Source organism: Nannobrachium achirus (genome assembly GCF_963921795.1).
Source record: "Nannobrachium achirus genome assembly, chromosome: 15".
Lineage (NCBI taxonomy): Eukaryota > Metazoa > Chordata > Actinopteri > Myctophiformes > Myctophidae > Nannobrachium > Nannobrachium achirus.
The window spans coordinates 441,105-464,598 of NC_137822.1; the positions used below are offsets into that span (position 1 = coordinate 441,105).

A 23,494-nucleotide genomic window follows, 5' to 3' on the forward strand; every position below is an offset into this window, starting at 1 on the left:
ATCGCTTCATAGACGTGTTTGACAGCTCGATTGTGTAGCGTTGTTGTGTTAATTTGTCTGTCTGCGTAATTTCAGACAGTTAACCACTTCAACCCTCAAAACTGCACTTGTCTGCTCTTTTTCCCATCTACACCAAACCTCTTTGCCGGAAATAGCCGATCTACAAGCTCGGCTATTTCCGGCCATGCAGTGTTCCTCTCAGAACAGGGATGCTAGGGTTCAAGTGGTTAATGTAAAAACAGACTTGGCGGCCCCGCTGTTAGCGCCCTTTAGATGCATTTGCCAAAGTATAGTTTACATGTAGTAGTAGTAGTTTGTAGAGATAATTTGCCTTCACCCACTTAGTTTCTGTTTCTGAAGAGGGGGGAGATAAATGATTGCTCATTGAAACTGAGTAATGTCATTAACTAGAATACCGGTTGGAATTTTGTCTGGAAACCCCCGCCGATGTCTTTGATCACTCCAATTAACGTTCACGCTGAGATGTGAATAGCCTGCATTCAAAGGGTGCCTCGCTGCATTCCACATTCTTCTCCATTCATCATAATGTGGCCAATGTTATTTGTCTTCGCCCACTTTAGTTATTATGCAGGCATTACTGATGGTTATTTTATCAATAAATCTCACTGTGTAAATGCTGTGTCAACAAACCAGCTAGTCTTAGTCAGGTATTTGGTGAAAAAATATTGTGGTATTAGATTTTTGTCCATGTCGCCCCCCAGCCCTAAATGACTGCCTTCCCGTTGGTACATAAAGAAACAGGTATGCTTCTAGTATACTAAACACATAGTTGTTCTGTATAAGGAGGTACATAAAGAAACAGGTATGCTTCTAGTATACTAAACACATAGTTGTTCTGTATAAGTTGGTACATAAAGAAACAGGTATGCTTCTAGTATACTAAACACATAGTTGTTCTGTATAAGTTGGTACATAAAGAAACAGGTATGCTTCTAGTATACTAAACACATAGTTGTTCTGTATAAGGAGGTACATAAAGAAACAGGTATGCTTCTAGTATACTAAACACATAGTTGTTCTGTATAAGTTGGTACATAAAGAAACAGGTATGCTTCTAGTATACTAAACACATAGTTGTTCTGTATAAGTTGGTACATAAAGAAACAGGTATGCTTCTAGTATACTAAACACATAGTTGTTCTGTATAAGGAGGTACATAAAGAAACAGGTATGCTTCTAGTATACTAAACACATAGTTGTTCTGTATAAGTTGGTACATAAAGAAACAGGTATGCTTCTAGTATACTAAACACATAGTTGTTCTGTATAAGTTGGTACATAAAGAAACAGGTATGCTTCTAGTATACTAAACACATAGTTGTTCTGTATAAGGAGGTACATAAAGAAACAGGTATGCTTCTAGTATACTAAACACATAGTTGTTCTGTATAAGTTGGTACATAAAGAAACAGGTATGCTTCTAGTATACTAAACACATAGTTGTTCTGTATAAGTTGGTACATAAAGAAACAGGTATGCTTCTAGTATACTAAACACATAGTTGTTCTGTATAAGGAGGTACATAAAGAAACAGGTATGCTTCTAGTATACTAAACACATAGTTGTTCTGTATAAGGAGGTACATAAAGAAACAGGTATGCTTCTAGTATACTAAACACATAGTTGTTCTGTATAAGGAGGTACATAAAGAAACAGGTATGCTTCTAGTATACTAAACACATAGTTGTTCTGTATAAGGAGGTACATAAAGAAACAGGTATGCTTCTAGTATACTAAACACATAGTTGTTCTGTATAAGGAGGTACATAAAGAAACAGGTATGCTTCTAGTATACTAAACACATAGTTGTTCTGTATAAGGAGGTACATAAAGAAACAGGTATGCTTCTAGTATACTAAACACATAGTTGTTCTGTATAAGGAGGTACATAAAGAAACAGGTATGCTTCTAGTATACTAAACACATAGTTGTTCTGTATAAGGAGGTACATAAAGAAACAGGTATGCTTCTAGTATACTAAACACATAGTTGTTCTGTATAAGGAGGTACATAAAGAAACAGGTATGCTTCTAGTATACTAAACACATAGTTGTTCTGTATAAGGATGCTTCTAGTATACTAAACACATAGTTGTTCTGTATAAGGATGCTTCTAGTATACTAAACACATAGTTGTTCTGTATAAGGATGCTTCTAGTATACTAAACACATAGTTGTTCTGTATAAGGATGCTTCTAGTATACTAAACACATAGTTGTTCTGTATAAGGATGCTTCTAGTATACTAAACACATAGTTGTTCTGTATAAGGATGCTTCTAGTATACTAAACACATAGTTGTTCTGTATAAGGATGCTTCTAGTATACTAAACACATAGTTGTTCTGTATAAGGATGCTTCTAGTATACTAAACACATAGTTGTTCTGTATAAGGATGCTTCTAGTATACTAAACACATAGTTGTTCTGTATAAGGATGCTTCTAGTATACTAAACACATAGTTGTTCTGTATAAGGATGCTTCTAGTATACTAAACACATAGTTGTTCTGTATAAGGATGCTTCTAGTATACTAAACACATAGTTGTTCTGTATAAGGATGCTTCTAGTATACTAAACACATAGTTGTTCTGTATAAGGATGCTTCTAGTATACTAAACACATAGTTGTTCTGTATAAGGATGCTTCTAGTATACTAAACACATAGTTGTTCTGTATAAGGATGCTTCTAGTATACTAAACACATAGTTGTTCTGTATAAGGATGCTTCTAGTATACTAAACACATAGTTGTTCTGTATAAGGATGCTTCTAGTATACTAAACACATAGTTGTTCTGTATAAGGATGCTTCTAGTATACTAAACACATAGTTGTTCTGTATAAGGATGCTTCTAGTATACTAAACACATAGTTGTTCTGTATAAGGAGGCAAGGTCGCCTCACAGCTAGAAGGTCCCTGGTTCGATTCCCGCCAGGGATGCTGTGGAGGCTGGAGGCCATGTTCTCTCCTCCGTTTCATCAGTGCCCACTGCCCAGTGCCCACACCCTATAGATGTTCTCTCCTTCCATGTTCTCTCCTCCGTTTCATCAGTGCCCACACCCTATAGATTGGGGTGAAAAAGGGCCTTTCTGTGTGGAGTTTGCATGTTCTCCCTGTGTGCCCTAGGGTAGGTACCCTCACAAAAAGGCTAGGATTACGGTTTATCCAGGCAATTGGCACTGGGTGAAAAATGGGTGGGAGGTAAAAAGAAAATAAATAGTACTGTATACTGTAGTAATAGTTGTTCCTTATGAACACAGGCGTCGGCTAATAGTAATTAATTAGACAAATAAAAACAAATATATGATTAAACTGTTCAACTGGTTACATTATTTGGTTTTGGTTTCCTTGCCGGAGTAATGGTGCATTCTGCAGAAAGTGTGGCATAGGTGTTTGTTCTTTCACAAAGTAAAGCCCTGCTTCACCATACAAGACCGTCGCACAACAGTAGTGAAAACAGCCGATCTACAAGCACACAACGCCTCGCACCACTAGTTTAGTTCATTTTTAAAACGATAAATACAAAACGAACGGTCTTGGACATACAAGTTTTCCACCCGACAACGACGATATTCTGGATTCTTTTGATGTGTCTCTAATACTATGCTTCCTTCCATCCTTGCAGCAGATGATGCAGCAGATGTCTGATAATATATGTATGGCCAACGCTGCACTCTTAACTTGTGTTCTCATCGTGTCCTAATCATCCGCTCTGTCTTCTCCTCCGCAGGATCAGTTTGACAACTTGGAAAAGCATACGCAGTGGGGCATCGAGTTTGTCGAGCGCTACACCAAATTTGTCAAGGAGAGATCGGAGATCGAAGCCAGCTATGCAAAGCAAATTAGGTGAGCACTTTAGGAGGGGTGTGATTCAGAGCGACTGTGAACGATGTGCTCTGCCTCCATCACTGTGTTGTAAAGAGAGACCATGTTATTGTTCCTTGGTGAGAGGTGGCTGTGGCTGGGTTAGGGTTAGGGTTATCCAGGATTCCAGGTGCAAGGAGACTGATGTGGCCTGGAGCAATACATCTATAGCCTCTGTTGTTGTATGTGCCTCTGCCTGTGTGTGTCTCTCTCTCTCTCTGTTTCTCTCTCTCTCTCTCTCTCTCTCTCTCTCTCTCTCTCTCTCTCTCTCTCTCTCTCTCTCTGTCTCTGCTTCTCTCTTTCTCTCGCTCTCTCCATCTCTCTCCCTCTCTCTGTCCCTGTCTCCAACCTCTCTTTCACTCAATCTCCATCTCCATCTCTCTCTCTCTCTCTCTCTTTCTCTTTCTCTTTCTCAATCTCCATCTCTCTCTCTCTCTCTCTCTCTCTCTCTCTCTCTCTATCCCTCTCTCTTTCTCTCCCTCTCCTTCTCTATCTCTCTTTTTCTCTCCTAGTCGTCTCTCCACCTCTCTCCCACCTCTCTCTCTCTCTCTCTCTCTCTCTCTCTCTCTCTCTCTCTCTCTCTCTCTTTTCTCTCCACTCTCGTCTCTCCGTCTCTCTCTTTCTCGTCTCTCCAGCTCTCTCTCTCTCTCTTTCTCTCCATCTCTCTCCCTCTCTCCATATCTTTCTCTCCATCTCTCTCCCTCTCTCCATCTCTCTCTCCATCAGCCCCTCCCCTCTTGTGTTATTGTCACTGGCTTGTGCTCCGGGCGAGAGAGAGAGAGAGAGAGGAAGTCTGGTTGTAGTGGGGGATGGGGGCGGAGCCTGTGTTTCCATGGTGACTGAGGTATCAGTGTTATCATCCTCCGCCTCTGACCCACATTTCTTTCCTCCAACCGCAAGTGTTGGCCCCGCCCCCTCCACATACCGTGCACATTGCCTGACGCCTCCATTGGCTTTTTTGGGCTAAGAGGCGACGTGTGTGACTGGTCCTTTGCTGCAAAGAGATGGGCCAATAGGGGTTAGGAGATCCTTCTCCTAGAGCAGGGGTCTTCAACAGGGGGTCTGGGACCCATAGGGGGTCCTCAGAGTTACTACAGGCAGGGGTCCTCCAAATCTTTGTGTGATAGAAGCTTTTTTCCCTCCATTTCTATATTAACCACTTGAACCCTAGCATCCATATTTTGAGAACTTTAGCCGAAAATAGCAGATCTACAAGCTCACAGAGCTTGCAGATCGGCTATTTTCGGCAAAGACATTGACAGATATATTGACAGTTCAAGTGGTTAAATATCTGTAAACACAAATTGACATGAACCCAAAATACACTGATGATTGCACTGCCAAATGATGAAACTACTGTATATGGTATCTATGGGTTGTGGGGGTCCCTGCTTCATCTCTCTCTCGACTAAGGGGTTCTTGGCCTGAAAACGTTGAAGACCCCTGTCCTGGAGCATTTACATCCCAACAACAAGTATTTTGATTGATTGATTGAATACTTCATTACTTAGCTATTGAAAAATAGCAGATATACACTGGCATTCTTGTGCTGCAAGCTTGTCGATATGCTAATCGTTGAATATGGACCTGTAAGGGTACAAATGATTGAGTGATTGACCATTTTTGCTGGGGACCCCCTGGAACCCCACTCAAGGACCCCCGGGGGTCCACAGACCCAACGCCAAGAAACAGCCGCTCCTATTAGAAGTTGAAGTCTGCTTGAGATAATTGGACTGTCCGTGTTTACATGCATGTGGATCACACACCGTAAACAGACTTATGTATCACAGTGTTATACATTGACAAGGGTTAGGTTAAAGTGGTCCATTTCTAACAACCATACAGTAATGTATACAGTACACACTAGGGATGGGACGATATGAACATTTCATATCACGATTATTGTGACAAAAGAAATCACGATTTACAATATAATCGCGATACTCGAAATCCATTATCCTGGGGCGGAACATTTTCACAAAAATAGCTGATCTACAAGTTGCGACGCGTTGTGAGCTTGTAGATCGGCTATTTTTTGGCAAAGACATTTGATAGAGAGTGAAAAAAAAAACTATATCGAGTACGTACTGTATATTATAACAGTTATAGAGGATTTAAGTGGTACCGGATATTTAAGTGGTACTCGGCAAATAAAAGGTGAATTGATCCCAGTGCATGACGGAGGACGATAATCACGATAAATTAAATCTCCACGATGCGATTATCGTGAGCGTTTTTTATCACGATAAACGATAATATCGCGTATCGTCCCATCCCTAATACACACATTGGGGCCCCATGTAATGAGTTTCCTTTTTTTAATTTGACCTTCTGCAAAACAAGCAAGCGTGCGTGAGAACAATGCCAGAACATACCTTTGTTCCTGTTCTGTTTTTATAGCTGCAATTTACTCTAACACAGAATATATGTGGGGTTCTATTCTTTTAGATCAGTGGTTCCCAAACGTTTTAACTCCAGGCCCAAACTATAGTGAAATTTGCCCATCTACAAGCACTGCTATTTTCACTACTTATATTTTTTAATTTATCGAATTTCTTCGATTTTCTTGTCTTTTTTAATGAATCGAATTCTCTTTTTAATTTCTGATTCAATAGGGGATAATTACTCGTAACCCATAACAATGAGCCACACTGTTTTGGATTGGATTTAGCTACCGTAGTTTGATATTACTCACTCTTGCGCGGCTTAACGGGAGATGTCAGGACGGCTTTTATTGAACCTGGGACTCAACAGATGGGCCAGCTGTTTTAATTCACTTTGCAAACACAGAGCATCCACTGTCTTTCGCACACGCGCGCGCACGCACACAGAGAAGAGGAAATTAGGTTTTACCGAGACTGAGATAGACTGAGATAGACTGAGATAGACTGAGATAGACTGAGATAGACTGAGATATCGTCTCTGTCGGGTGGAAACCTCATATGTCCAAAACTGTTATTTTTAAGGTTTCACATTCAAAAGCATGAAACGTAGCAGATCTACAAGCTCAAAATGCAGCGCGAAGTGACGCAGTTTGAGCTTGCAGATCTGCTACTTTTGATGTTTTGGTGTGATGCTGTAGTATGAACAAGTAGTGATGCTGTAGTATGAACAAGTAGTGGTGTGATGCTGTAGTATGAACAAGTAGTGGTGTGATGCTGTAGTATGAACAAGTAGTGGTGTGATGCTGTAGTATGAACAAGTAGTGGTGTGATGCTGTAGTATGAACAAGTAGTGATGCTGTAGTATGAAGAAGTAGTGATGCTGTAGTATGAAGAAGTAGTGATGCTGTAGTATGAAGAAGTAGTGATGCTGTAGTATGAACAAGTAGTGGTGTGATGCTGTAGTATGAACAAGTAGTGGTGTGATGCTGTAGTATGAACAAGTAGTGGTGTGATGCTGTAGTACGATCAAGTAGTGGTGTGATGCTGTAGTACGATCAAGTAGTGGTGTGATGCTGTAGTATGAACAAGTAGTGGTGTGATGCTGTAGTATGAACAAGTAGTGGTGTGATGCTGTAGTATGAACAAGTAGTGATGCTGTAGTATGAACAAGTAGTGGTGTGATGCTGTAGTATGAACAAGTAGTGGTGTGATGCTGTAGTATGAACAAGTAGTGGTGTGATGCTGTAGTATGAACAAATAGTGGTGTGATGCTGTAGTATGAACAAGTAGTGGTGTGATGCTGTAGTATGAACAAGTAGTGGTGTGATGCTGTAGTATGAACAAGTAGTGGTGTGATGCTGTAGTATGAACAAGTAGTGATGCTGTAGTATGAAGAAGTAGTGATGCTGTAGTATGAACAAGTAGTGATGCTGTAGTATGAAGAAGTAGTGATGCTGTAGTATGAACAAGTAGTGATGCTGTAGTATGAAGAAGTAGTGATGCTGTAGTATGAACAAGTAGTGATGCTGTAGTATGAACAAGTAGTGATGCTGTAGTATGAACAAGTAGTGATGCTGTAGTATGAAGAAGTAGTGATGCTGTAGTATGAACAAGTAGTGATGCTGTAGTATGAAGAAGTAGTGATGCTGTAGTATGAACAAGTAGTGATGCTGTAGTATGAAGAAGTAGTGATGCTGTAGTATGAACAAGTAGTGATGCTGTAGTATGAACAAGTAGTGATGCTGTAGTATGAACAAGTAGTGTACTACTGTGATGCTGTAGTATGAACAAGTAGTGATGCTGTAGTATGAACAAGTAGTGATGCTGTAGTATGACCAAGTAGTGCGTTGATTTATGAACAAAACACAAAAGGTTTGACTATTGGAGATAAGAGGTTTCTGCCCAACAACAACGTTATGTTTTGTTGTTTCCAGCACAGTATACAGTGTTCTATACAACTTTGTTGTGTTCAATGCGTTGCCTTCTCTCCCATTCTGTACCTCTCCTGTACTGTACTCCTATTATCCACACTTATCAACTTAACATACCGTAATATCTCATTCAATCAGGTTTACTGTAGTATGAATGCTCAGGCCAACATGAGTTAATATATTCAATAAACATGAATTAACTAGCTCTTACCCGTTCAAAGATATGAGCTCCGAAATGATGTGCAGTGTGTGGGTTATGGGATGTGCACTGTGCACTGTGCACACAGTATATGAGGGATGGAAAGTAACTTTAACTGGTGCTTGCATGATAATATGTAGGAGCATCAATGTAAGAAATACCCGTTTCGTTTAATGGCTACAGAGATACTGTGTACCGAATACCGATCTGCATGATTTTTGGACAAAATCTGTAACAGGGCCAGACAACCGACCCCCAGCCCGCCACCCGCCTGCACGCACACACACACACACACACACACACACACACACACACACACACACACACACACACACACACACACACACACACACACACACACACACACAGCTGGTTAAACATGTTGCCTCATGCTAGATGCAGAATAGACATGCCTCAAGCTAGATGCAGAATAGATATAGATACACCATAAAAATGCTAATATACAGCATATGATTTGTGAAAGTGACAAACGGGCTTCACAGTTATGTCAGGTGTGTTCATATGCTAATGGTGATGCGATTTCAGATCAATTGCTCCAGCCACTGAGGAGAAACGCTGTGACAGACACTCAGACAGACAGACAGACAGACACTCACTCAGACAGACATTCGGAAAATTATATGTTTGATGGTATTGGTCATTACACTTTTCTACTTGATTGTATTTATTTGGGCAGCAGTGGCTCGGGAGGCTAAGCGGCCGCTTGAGAATCGGAAAGTTCCCCTGTGTTACTGTGTTACTGTGTCCTATGAGCAGGATGGTGACTTGCATGGTTTGGATTTGTTGCAGAGGAGGAGTGGCCTAGAATAGACCCCTGTGGGACTCCGGTCAACAGGCACGTGCATACATAGACATCAAAGGGGGCTTGAGCCGCTGCCCTTTTATCTGTCTGTAAAAAAGTGCCCTCTCCAGACCATGAATGCAGTTTTCACTGTGGTGAAAGAAATGCAAATGCCCTCTTTCCATGCCATACCTGAAGGCAGCATTCAAGAGAATTGCCTTGTCCAAACTGTCCTGAACTTGAATGCAGCATCTTATGTTGAAAGGATGCCCCTCTCTGTGTAGAAATCCATGCTGTTACGCCACATCTCCCGTATAGACTTGGTTATGCTTAGTTTAGTGTGGTATCACACGCTGAAACTAGCCGACCTCCAAGCTCACAACGCGTCGCAACGAAAAATTTCCAAATGGCACATCTGGCCGGTCGTTGACAATCTTTTCTGGACGATAGGACATTTTAATTGAACACTGAGTTTATACAGTATGTGGACTGAAAAAGGTGTCCACGTCGAATCCAGCGGAATTACAAGAAGTGAAATTAGCAGCACTTTCACTTTGTGCAGACGGGTAGAAGGGCAGGGGCTTGAGCCTCTTTGATGTCTATGTGTGCTCATGCCTATACACAGATCACAATTACTGTATCACACACACACACACACACACACACACACACACACACACACACACACACACACACACACACACACACACACACACACACACACACACACACACACACACACACACACACACTTGTGTAATCCAGGATTAATCCTCTTCCACTGGACTGGGTTAATGGTGCAGTGAACCTCCCTCCCCCAAAATTCCTCTGACCTAATAATCCATAATAGTTCAGTAGAGTACAGTAAAGCAGTGGTTCTCAAAGCGAAATGAGTCAATACAGCATTAGGAATATTTTTGAACTACCCTGGCACATAACATTTTTGTCCGCCACCAAATACATTAATATTATTTTCTGGGTCCTTGCCTTAAAAAACGTTTTGGAGGTCCTTGAAATGAAAAGGTTTGAGATCCATTGTACTAACTAAAGTACTGTATATAATGTTAAAACATCAAACAATTATGTTATCCTCCAATATGAGTAACTCCTCCTGCATACTACACTGTCTTCATAGGTAAAAAATAAATAAACCTTTCATCGGGAAAACAAACGTTTTCACCAGGTTACGAAGGTCTAACGACGGAAAAGTTTTCCTAATTAAATATTTTGTGTTGCTCCTGAAGACAGTGTGTGGGGGTTTTTCTTCTACTTTTGACCATTGGACTTCTCCTATGCACCTGTCTATGTGTATGCCCACCTAAATGTCGCTGCTTGAACCTGTAGTAGGCGGTGACACACAAAGAAATCACGCTCTAAGAGAGAGAGAGAGAGAGAGAGAGAGAGAGAGAGAGAGAGAGAGAAGAGAGAGAGGGAGAGGGAGAGGGAGAGGGAGAGAGAGAGAGAGACGGTGACTGACAAAGTAGAGAGTGATATTCTGCCTAGCAACAGAGCAGACAGGGAGGGCTGTAGAGAGAGGAGGATGTCGAGGAGTGCAAGAACTGTTTTGGAACATACATTATTCATTTCAGTTGGAATTAACCACGCACCTCTACAACAGAATATGTTTTAGACATTCATTTAGTGTCCCGTACTGTCTTGTGGTTAGTTAAAGGGAAATTTCACTTTCAAAAATATCTTTTGGTCATTTTATCATCTAATCAGGCTTTTATGAACACCCTGGACAGATTTTAATTTGCTTCATTCAATATTTAGATATTTGATGTAAATGTTATCAGGCCCTCCTCCTCCAGGAGGAGGGCCCCATATCATTGTAACTTCAAACTCCATTTTAATCATGATAGATTCATTAAAAACACCCATTATTCTTTATGGTGACTCATAACACCCTCCTAATACGTGAGCAGGCCCTGTTTTTTTTTATAACTTTTTTCATTTGTTTTTAATAATATTTTGGGAAAATGGAAAAAATGAAATACAAAAATTATTAAAGATAAATGAAATACCAGTAAGTTATAAAAAAAAACACTGCCTGCTCACGTATTAGGAGGGTATTATGAGTCAGTAAAAATAATGGGTGTTTTTAATGAATCTATCATGGTTAAAATGGAGTTTGAAGTTACAATGGGTGTGTATGGGGAGAAATCCTGGACAGGGAGGGCCTGATAACATTTACATGTTCAGGGTGTTCATAAAAGCCCAATTAGATGATAAAATGACCAAAATATTGCCAGCTTTCAGACCGGGTCTGAAGACTCACCTCTTCAGACTCCACCCTAACCCCACCCTAACCCTAACCCTAACCCTAACCCGAGCCCATAGCACTTACAGTAGCACTGGCCTACCCTCAAGTGAAATATCCCTTTAAGCGCCTTTCAGACGGACGGCGGTTGACGCGGACGTTCCCACTTGGATCAGCGGGCATCGCGACGCGGTCTCTCATGTGTAGACACAAACACACTCGCTCCGCGAGTAAAACGCCGGGCGATATTACGCCTAGCAGCCATTGTTGTTGCCCTCCTGCGTGCCCGCTGGCAAGCGTGGAAAAAAAAGCTGACCACAATCCAGCTCTTGCCCCCCGCGAGCAAGCGGGCGGGAATTTCACGGGGCCGCCACCCGTTCGCCTCGCCGCTCCTCAACTTCTCTGCGTGTCCAAAATAATCGCCCGCCTCTCATTGAAACTGAATTACTAGGAGGCAGCCGCGCCCCTTCTGAAAGGCGCTTTATTGTATTTTCATGTAAACTGTGGCTCGTAATTATGAGCAATTCCCACCACTTATAAGAGATTATTATGATTTGGTAATGGTTTCATCAAACATTTCTCACTTTTCAAATGTGTCCCACAACCTGACCAGACCTGTATTTTTAACTACATGAAGCCTAGCCTGTGTCTATATTCTGGGGCAAACATTCAGTGAAAATAGACGATCTTCAGGCTCAAACGTTTAGATTGGCTATTTTCAGCGAAATATATAGAGGTACAAAATATAAGGGGGCCTAATATAGACCCCTGGAGGATCTTTATAAGGGGGCCTAATGTAGACCCCTGGAGGATCTTTATAAGGGGGCCTAATGTAGACCCCTGGAGGATCCTAATATAGACCCCTGGAGGATCCTGGCTAATGATGTACATGTATAATTGTTGGTGTCGGACAGAAACCCCACATCTCCACATTTCAATATGTCTTCATGCAACAGTGTTGCACACAAGTAACAAAAAACTGCGGATCTACAAGCTCACGGTGTGTCGTGTTGTGATGCGTTGTTAGCTTGTAGATCATGTATTTCTTGTTATTTTTGTGGACGGTTTTATATCATTGAACAATAACAAGAGCTTGTGTCTAAACAACAACTACACTGGTTCCAGTTCCACTGGAATACAGGCTCTGTTCCTGAAAAGTAAGGGTTTTCGACAAAGTTTCCACCCAGATGCATTTGGGTCCCCATCCAGAATCAATGGGCGTACATTTACTATAATCAAAATTCTGTTTTAAGAATGCAACAAAATACCCAAAAAAATCACCAAAAACTCAAGTCTCCATGCCGTGAGTAATCAATAGAAGAAAAGAAAAAGTCATTTCGGGGGTGAACTACTCCTTTAAGTGGTTAACGAGAAGCTCAATGACATCATATGACATCATGCGACATCAAACACATCGCTATGCAGGAAAGAAACAAATTGGTGCTTTTGATGTGTCACTGTGCCATGCCATTATGTCAAATGTGTCATTATGTCACCATGTCAGACTGTCTGCGTCTCCCCCCCCCCTACCTGAATGCTCACCTCTCATTGATAATGAATGACTAGGCGCGTCCGCGGCTTCCCGTGTGAAAAGGCCTGCAGGCACCCTGTACACCAGCTGGAAAGAGACAGAGCAAACCCTTGACTCTCCCACAAAGTCTTGGGAAAGGCCTCAAGGTGTAATCATTAACCACGTTAACATGGCACCATGCCCAACACATTTTGGGCACGTCGTTATCTAGGCCTGTGGTTTTCAACCTATGGGCTGGGCCCCCCCGGGGGGTCTCCAGACTCTCCACATGATTTTTAGGGCGGTCCCCAGATAAAGTGAGAAATAGCTTAAAAAAATCACACCCGTGTGAACTGAGCGGTGGTTTACCCCCCCCCCCCCCCCCCTTCCCCCCTGTGTGTGTGTGTGTGTGTGTGTGTGTGTGTGTGTGTGTGTGTGTGTGTGTGTGCGTGCGTGTGTGTGTGTGTGCCTGGTCTGGCCTGGCCTGAACAACAGCGCCCCTCCCTTAACATGTGTGGTCATAAAAGGTACTGCAGGCCTGCAGGCTACATACAGACACACACACACGGACGGACGGACGCATACACACACGGCCACGTATAGGAGACGGTGTAACCACCGCTCAAAAAAAGAAAGACCGAAAAGAAGTGAGAAAAGGCTGTTACTGCATCAAAAGTAATCATCAATACTATTCTAAATTTAGTCAAACATTTGCCAAATCAAATATTCGGTGAGAAAGACCCAAGAATCGTTACGACACTTTGCATTGTGAGGCAATGTGAGCTTGTACATTGTCTCTTTTCCCAATATTTATCTGTGGAACCGAGTCAAACTAAATTCCAAGTGCTTGTCAAGGTGGGGAGGTCCCCAGTTCAAATGTTTTTTTTTGGGGGGGGTCGTGGCCTGAAAAGTTTGGGAACCCCTGATCTAGGCCAGTGATTCAGAACCTTTTTCATTTCACAACATTCTCAGAAGATAAAACCTAAAGGAGTAGTTCACCCAAAACATTACTTATTTCTAACCCCATGGAATTCATGGAAACTTTTTTATAAAAAAAATGTTTTGGAATTCCTCAGCCAATACTTTGATGACCGGCAGAGTCACTCAATGGAGAATATAAGGCTTCATGGGGTGTGTAATTGATAGAAATATAAGTATTTTTTTGGATTTTGGAAGTGTTGTCACAGTGGGTATAAGTCGTTCTGGATCAGAGCCTCTGCGAAATGCCAAAATTGTCAATTGTATGTAGCGTTGTCTCATCCTATACTGCAGTGGTTCTCAACCTTTGGTTTGGGACCCCCAGGGGGGTCCCCAAATTATTTTGGGGGGTCCCCAGATGATTAACTTAATGTGCAACATTGTTTTCTCACTCAACAGTAAACAAACCAGCATACAGTATAAGTGTATAGAGTAGGCTTGTCACGATACTGGATTTCTAATTTCGATACGATATTTTGAAAAATGTCGATACTCAACATTTTCGATACCACGCAGCGATTTTAGTGCAAAAATGTTTATTTTTTATTTAAAGAAAAATACAGAACTTCTTGAGGTAGATGATAGTGCACTTTTTAAAGGCCTGCCTTTGATGTTTTAACATTCTAAGTACAAATAGGCCTAACTAGGAATAAGCCAAAGTAGGAAGGATACACATAAAAGTAACGTTGGTGTAAACCAACGAGAGAGGTAAAAACTATTTTGGGGGTCTTGGCCTGAAACGGTTGAGAACCACTACTATATACTGTGCCATTCTCTGCCTGTCCATCATCAGTCTCCTCGTCCTGATTCGTGACAGCAGTGTCACCGCGGCTGGCCTACAATCCACTTAACTCACGCCACAGGCCCAATGTCAAAACGGGGACATAGCCAGCATACTGCACGGAACTCACGCTCGTTCCTGATGACTGCTTCTGCATGCTACTCCCGGGGCAATAAGTTACTACTGCTAGAAGAGAGGGGGGAGGTCATTCATTAATATGAGAGAGCATGAGGCACTCCGGCAGACCCACTCTGCTGTGGACCATGTGATGTTGGCATGTGTGTGTGTGTGTGTGTGTGTGTGTGTGTGTGTGTGTGTGTGTGTGTGTGTGTGTGTGTGTGTGTGTGTGTGTGTGTGTGTATGTATGTGTGTGTGTGTGTGTGTGTGTGTGTGTGTGTGTGTGTGTGTGTGTGTGTGTGTGTGTGTGTACACAGAACAGCAGACTCACTCCCTAGCTTCCGCCCCGGTCTGAAGACTCACCTCTTCACACTCCACCTTAGCCCATAGCACTTACCGTAGCACTCACGATGTTGGGAAACAGTGGCGTGTTCCAAACTCATTGGTCTTCTCTCCTTTACAGAAACAGTGGCGTGTTCCAAACTCATTGGTCTTCTCTCCTTTACAGAAACAGTGCCGTGTTCCAAACTCAATGATCTTCTCTCCTTTACAGAAATCTATCAAAGAAGTATCAACCCAAGAAGAGCTCACGAGAAGATGAGGAGAGCAAGTGAGTGTATTTTCTTTTTCTTCTGTTTCCGTGGTTTTAGAAGAAGGGTACCAGCCAGATTTATTTGGATGAATACAATGTAATTTTAACCATTCTGTATGGTAATGTATGTGAACACTTTGAGTGCCATAGTTTTGCCATAACTAATAGGCCTAGATTACTGCCAAGGCTTTTTTCCTATTGTATTTACTGATTTTCGGGGGCTCCGTACACGCGACACGTGCCCATTGTGTGCACGGGGAAACCCCGCGCACACAATGGGTCTCCATATATGGCCATTAATTTATTAGTGAATACATTTTCCCTATTGACTTGAACGGGGAAAATGCAAATGGTAAGACGGAATTCATTTGCAAGAGTGACTCGCGTCACCGTAACCACACTTGCAAAGTCCAATTGCTTTCTAGTTGATTTACATTTTCCTGCTGTTTCCACACTACAAAGTATTTCCTCACACAAGCAACACACTGTAACCGCCTCGCCGCCATAATCATCTCTGATGTCACTTCCTGTGTGTTTCCGGCACAGATACACATTCTGCCGGGCGTTCCTGACGAGCCTTAACGAGCTGAACGACTACGCCGGCCAACACGAGGTCATCGCAGAGAACCTCAACTCTCAGATCATCGGCACGTTGACCAGCTACCTGCAGGAGCTGAAAACTGAGAGGAAAACGGTAAGACGTTTCTTCTTCTTCTTTTTTTTTAGAGTGGAATCCCCATTCCGCCAATATATTTGAATGGGAAGGGGGCGGTTTCAGGCCAGTAGAGGATATCTGCCCGCCCCGCCGACCTTGTGTTTATGCTGGAGCAGATAAATTCTCAGGTTTCCCCCCTCTGTCCAATCAGGTGAGTCGAAGGCGGAATGGGGAGGGTTCTGGAAGTGACTGACAGGCGTGTTGCTGGCTTTGGGACAGAATGCGCTCTCTGTGTTTTTAGTCAGCCACACACCAAAAGAGTTTATCCTGACGACCTTACTTTGGTGTGGGTGCAGCCTTACCTTACCTTACCTTACCTTACCTTACTTTGGTGTTGGTGCAGCCTTACCTTACCTTACCTTACCTTACCTTACTTTGGTGTGGGTGCAGCCTTACCTTACCTTACCTTACCTTACCTTACTTTGGTGTGGGTGCAGCCTTACCTTACCTTACCTTACCTTACCTTACCTTACCTTACTTTGGTGTTGGTGCAGCCTTACCTTACCTTACCTTACCTTACCTTACTTTGGTGTTGGTGCAGCCTTACCTTACCTTACCTTACCTTACCTTACCTTACCTTACTTTGGTGTTGGTGCAGCCTTACCTTACCTTACCTTACCTTACCTTACTTTGGTGTGGGTGCAGCCTTACCTTACCTTACCTTACCTTACCTTACTTTGGTGTTGGTGCAGCCTTACCTTACCTTACCTTACCTTACCTTACTTTGGTGTTGGTGCAGCCTTACCTTACCTTACCTTACCTTACCTTACTTTGGTGTGGGTGCAGCCTTACCTTACCTTACCTTACCTTACCTTACTTTGGTGTTGGTGCAGCCTTACCTTACCTTACCTTACCTTACCTTACTTTGGTGTGGGTGCAGCCTTACCTTACCTTACCTTACCTTACCTTACCTTACCTTACTTTGGTGTTGGTGCAGCCTTACCTTACCTTACCTTACCTTACCTTACTTTGGTGTTGGTGCAGCCTTACCTTACCTTACCTTACCTTACCTTACTTTGGTGTTGGTGCAGCCTTACCTTACCTTACCTTACCTTACCTTACTTTGGTGTGGGTGCAGCCTTACCTTACCTTACCTTACCTTACCTTACTTTGGTGTTGGTGCAGCCTTACCTTACCTTACCTTACCTTACCTTACTTTGGTGTGGGTGCAGCCTTACCTTACCTTACCTTACCTTACCTTACCTTACCTTACTTTGGTGTTGGTGCAGCCTTACCTTACCTTACCTTACCTTACCTTACTTTGGTGTGGGTGCAGCCTTACCTTACCTTACCTTACCTTACCTTACCTTACCTTACTTTGGTGTTGGTGCAGCCTTACCTTACCTTACCTTACCTTACCTTACCTTACTTTGGTGTTGGTGCAGCCTTACCTTACCTTACCTTACCTTACTTTGGTGTGGGTGCAGCCTTACCTTACCTTACCTTACCTTACCTTACCTTACCTTACTTTGGTGTGGGTGCAGCCTTACCTTACCTTACCTTACCTTACTTTGGTGTGGGTGCAGCCTTACCTTACCTTACCTTACGTTGGTGTGGGTGCAGCCTTACCTTACCTTACCTTACCTTACCTTACGTTGGTGTGGGTGCAGCCTTACCCCAATTTATTGTCATTACGCCAATGAACTCCTCCTCACCAGTGGTGTAAAGTAATAAAGTACATTTACTTTTAGTACTGTACAATTTTGAGGAATTTGTTCTTTCCAATTTCCAATACTTTTACTTCAACTCCACTACATCTTGGTTCCAAATATTGTAGCCTACTTTTACTCCGCTACAATTATTTGAAAGGTGTAGTTACTATTTGGATTATTATTACAAAACTTAACATCAACAACTTTAGCCCTATATGCATTTCAGCCATTTGAAAATAGCCGATCTACAAGCTCACAATGCTCGAACAAAGCCGGATGCACCCCGGCGGATACCCCTGAGACGCAATTTCACATTCAATTTGAATCATCCTACTGTACTCCTTTTTCAGTGTGATGTCATGCAGCAGTCTGTCTGTTTACTTAACCCAGTTCCCATACACAGCAGAATCCTCAGTGCTAATTTGTGCTTAGAGAGTGTACACTCTCATAGTTAAAGGTAGGGTAAATGATATTGCTTTGTTAAAATAAGTGTTAAATAGAGCTATATTCTGATACTCCTTGCTATAGAGCAGGGGTCTTCAACGTTTTCAGGCCAAGGATCCCTTAGTTGAGAGAGAGATGAAGCAGGGACCCCCACAACCTGTTCATAGATTCCATATAGTTTCATCGTTTGACAGCCCAATCATCAGTGTATTTGGATTCATGTCAATTTGTGTTTTAAAATATTTAACCACTTGAACAGTCAATACTTAATAAACTTGACCTTTCACTCTGTACTTAGTCTGCTCTTTTCCCCCACTACACCAAACCTCTTTGCTGAAAATAGCCGATCTACGAGGCGTTGTGAGCTTGTAGATCTGCTATTTTTGGCTAAAGTTCTCAGAATATGGACGCTAGGGTTCAAGTGGTTAATATAAAAAAGGTTTCTATCACTCAAAGATTTGGAGGACCCCCTGTTGAAGACCCCATGCTATAGAGTGTTCGAGAGAACTCACACAGCATACAGATTATATGTGAAATTGGAACTGACGACTGATTAGGAAATCTAAGCTGATGAATGGGTACTCTCTGGTTGGCTGAAATCAACCAACCTGAAAGTGTATTTTCTGTCTATTAAAGAGCTGTAAAGACAGGGAGACCCCTGCTACTGAACAAACTCTCGCTGTAGCCCTAGCCGTCTTCTTTTCTCTCCTCATGTCTATTGTGAGCTCAGCAGTGTTGTTTTTGAGTCTATTTTGATTTGATTTAGTTTTAGTCATAGTCTTTTGAATAAAATGTCTTAGTTTTAGTCTTAATTTAGTCACCTGAACAGTTTTAGTTTTAGTCTAATTTTAGTCTACTAAATATCATAAGATGTATTTCGGATGGCCTTGATGGCATCGTAATGACTGATCTTACACTTGGTTGCGTGCCGAAAATAGCCGATCTACAAGCTCACAACGCGTTGCAGCGCGACGTGTTGTGAGCTTGTAGATCGGCTATTTTCAGCGCCCAACACCTGAGAGCAACCAAACATAAAATGACTGCCTTCTCCACTTACCCTAACCCTCCCTAACGTTTTAGTCTAGTTTTTATTTTGTTGACGAAATTGTCAATATATTTAGTCTTAGTTTTAGTCATCATAGTTTAGTTTTTATTTCGTTTTCATCAGTGAAAAAAAAACGTAGTCGACAAACATTTTTCGTTATAGTTTTAGTCGACGAAATCAACACTGGAGCTCAGTGCTCTTGTGTTTGTTACTCTGCAAAAGCACATTTCAGCCCATCCTGTTGTGCTGGTCCCCGTGATTCTTCTGTTGTGCTGGTCCCCATCCTGTTGTGCTGGTCCCTGTTCAGCCCATCCTGTTGTGCTGGTCCCCGTGATTCTTCCACACAGTGCTGGTCCCCGTGATTCTTCCACACAGTGACCATCCTGTTGTGCTGGTCCCCGTGATTCTTCCTGTTGTGCTGGTCCCCGTGATTCTTCCACACAGTGACCGTCCCCATCCTGTTGTGCTGGTCCCCGTGATTCTTCCACACAGTGACCGTCTCCATCCTGTTGTGCTGGTCCCCGTGATTCTTCCACACAGTGACCGTCCCATCCTGTTGTGCTGGTCCCCGTGATTCTTCCACACAGTGACCGTCCCCATCCTGTTGTGCTGGTCCCCGTGATTCTTCCACACAGTGACCGTCCCATCCTGTTGTGCTGGTCCCCGTGATTCTTCCACACAGTGACCGTCTCCATCCTGTTGTGCTGGTCCCCGTGATTCTTCCACACAGTGACCGTCCCCATCCTGTTGTGCTGGTCCCCGTGATTCTTCCACACAGTGACCGTCTCCATCCTGTTGTGCTGGTCCCCGTGATTCTTCCACACAGTGACCGTCTCCATCCTGTTGTGCTGGTCCCCGTGATTCTTCCACACAGTGACCGTCTCCAACAAAAACAAACTCGCCAGCATCACGCGTACTGCTTCCAAAATCCTTCCCATACCCAGTAGGCATAAGGCGTCAGAGCCATCACACTCCCAGCACTGACAAGCACTGGCAAAACACCACTGAGATCACCCCCTCAGTCGTCACTTCACAATAACGCCATCTGCACGGAGAGACATGGAGGTGATGGGGAGAAACGTAGCTTTTGTAGGGAGCTTTTTCCACTCTGTCACTGCAGCATTAAGCAAACCCCCTCTCCCTGACATGTTGTTGAGTGTTAAAGGACAACTTTGTTTTTTTACAACAAGGGTTCATATTTTAGATTGTAATTAGAGAAAAGAAAAGACGAGTGTTAAAATGTTTTCATTTACTGCTTTCTATTGTTTTAGCGATTTTAGTATTTTGATTTCCGTAGGTGTACAAGTGGCTAAATATGTATTTTTAGACACAATAAGCTGGTAATTTCATTGTTACTATTTACACCAGCCCCATAAGTCACATCAGGCCATGAAAGATTGCGGTGCATCTTGGGAATGGGCTTATTGTGTCTGAAAATACATATTTTGCCACTTGTACGCATGCCTCCAACCAGGGGGCATGCATGCAAATCAAAATCGTTAAAAACACTCAAACGATAGAAAGAAGTAAATGAAAACATTTTAACTCTCCCCACGCTTCGAACGATAACGCTCGCCCCATTTTTTACAGAACGTCGATGCCAATACGGCGCTCGTTCGGTTCGTTCGTCTGATGACTGTAAGCTGATGAGGCGTCGCGCGGCCGTTTACTGTAAACACATTTTCCGCTGTGATGGTGTAAAAAATCCATTATGCGTTAGATCAACGGAGAACAATTCACTTCCTTGTTGATTTCCTCTGGCCCGGAGGCTCTGTAGCCAGTGACTGCTCTGAATGTACGGCAACACATAGCAGGACAATTCACATTCATTCTCGCATGACGCCGCCCTCTGCTGCCTGGCAGACCAAAGTGCACTATTGCACAACCAAAAAAAATAAAAAAAATAAAATAAATGTCTGTCTGTCTATCTACTATAACGTCGCAAAGGTAAGCCGCTTTTTGATGGCGCCAGACCCAATAAATAAATAAATAATCTGGCAGTAGGAGAGTTAACACTCATCTTTTCTTTTCTCTAATGATTAACTAAAATATGAACCCTTGTTGTAAAAAACAATGTTGTCCTTTAAGCTTGATTTTGTTATACTCGCAAGCTGTTGTTGTGCTGAGTAAATAGCAGATGGTAAAAGGTAGTATACCAATAGACTGTACTGTACGTACTTGATAGTCTTTTTGAGCGGTGGTTACACCGTCTCCTATACGTGGCCGTGTGTGTATGCGTGTGTGCGTGTCTGTATGTAGCCTGAAGTACCTTTTTTTTTGTTTGACCACACATGTTAAGGGAGGGGCGCTGTTGTTCAGGCCAGGCCAGGCCAGACACACACACACACACACACACACACACACACACACACACACACACACACACACACACACACACACCCACCCCACACACACAGGCACCCCCCCCCCCCCCCCCCCCACGACCACCGCTCAGTTCACACAGGTGTGATTTTTCTCACTCTCTATCAAATGTCTTTGCCAAAAAATAGCCGATCTACAAGCTCTGTAGATTTTTGGGCGAATGTTCCACCCCAGAATAATGAATTTTGATTATCGCGATATCACAATAATCGTGATATGAAATGTTCATATCGTCCCATCCCTAATAGTATGACTATAGGATAGCACTGCGTGTATTAGGATACTAACACACACTGCAGTAATAGTATGACTAGGATAGCACTAATACACACTTCTGGCCTACAGTACGTTGAACGTGAGCAGCCGTTGCTTCCGTCTATCCGATCCTTCCTGCGCTGAGGTCATCATGGCTGAGTAAATATAGATACGACAGGGACAGCCGTAACGCTGGCCAACACCAGCAGACCCCCCGTGACAGTCTGGACCCCTGTGTCCTCCTGGACTCAAATGTCTTATCTCATCATCGCTGTCTCTCCTCACAGATTACTGGGACCACACAGTGTTCTTTAAAAGCCACTCTAAAGTCACGTCCACCCTGGTCAACAGAAACGCGTTCAGTAGAGCAGATATTGGACTGTAAACGTGCTTAGCTGTTAATAGCAGCATCGCCGATGGCCATTATCTGTCATGTTCTGGAAGGGTGAGGGGCAGATGAAACACTGCTACTCAGCTGAGTGTGTATATATATATATATTCTTTTGTTATTGCCGTTATGGTTACAAGCAGTTTAATAAACAAACTTTAGCAGCTGGTTATTGGACTAGAACTCTGTGATGTGAAACAGAGGTCTTGCATCATAAAACCTGCAAAACTGTAAGCTCGAAACACTGCAGATCTGCTACTCTTGATGCTTTTGTGTGACGTTGTAGCGTTAATTAACGAAAAAAAAAAAAAAAAAAAAAAAACGTGAAAAGGTGGAGATTGAAGTGAAGAGGTTTCTGCCTGACAGCAACCATATACAGGCATGCAGTATTACACCAGGGGTTTTCAAAGTGGGTGTCGGGGCACCCTGGGGTGCCGCGACGGCAGTCCAGGCTGTGCCGCGAGATAATTTGATAATATTTGAAATAGATTTGTTTGAAGTACAAAGTTATTTTCAGTCAGTTCTAACTAAAATGGCTATTATCTCGCTTTCCTCGCAACATAATCGCTAAAATATGCTATAAATACAAGCTGCTGGGAGTGAAAATTAGGAATATAATAATGTAGGGGTGCCTCGGATGAAAAGAAATATTTATATGGGTGCCCCGAGCCAAAGAAGTTTGGGAACCCTTGCTTTACACAGTAAAACATTGACTGGTGGTCCCCCAAGTTGTGACGCGCTGTGAGCTTATTTTCGCTGAATGTTCGCCTCCCCCGGAACAGAGTCCCCAGGGTTCTACTGTATGTGATTAATCTAACTCTGAGGAGTGTCCAACTGTAGCCAGATGGACTCCTGCACCCAGAACACACACACACACACACACACACACACACACACACACACACACACACACACACACACACACACACACACACACACACACACACACACACACACACACACACACACACAGTCTCATTGTCTATCTGTGCTGCTTATTATGTTGTTAAATTACAGTAAAATAACTACAAATGCAACATTTAACAAGGTATTATAATTATATTCTCCACACTTTTATTCTCCACATCTTGTTAATTGTGGCACGTTTACTATTATATATTATGTCAAGTTTAGCTGCACTTGAACAACCGTTCCAGGCTGCCATATCCAGCGCA

The 23,494-nt window shown here is 42.7% G+C and overlaps 1 protein-coding gene across 10 annotated transcripts in view; it reads left to right on the forward strand.

Annotated features, from left to right (window-relative positions):
* Positions 1–23,494, forward strand: part of fnbp1b (formin binding protein 1b) — a gene marked incomplete at its 3' end in the record, with an annotated part of 162,436 nt that overhangs the window by 49,652 nt on the left and 89,290 nt on the right. For all 10 annotated transcript variants that reach the window (XM_080743105.1, XM_080743106.1, XM_080743109.1 and 7 more), the window contains exons 2-4: positions 3,751–3,866; positions 15,400–15,456; positions 15,985–16,132. In XM_080743105.1, the coding sequence (XP_080599231.1) occupies positions 3,751–3,866; positions 15,400–15,456; positions 15,985–16,132 (321 nt within the window). The remainder of the gene's footprint in view (positions 1–3,750; positions 3,867–15,399; positions 15,457–15,984; positions 16,133–23,494) is intronic.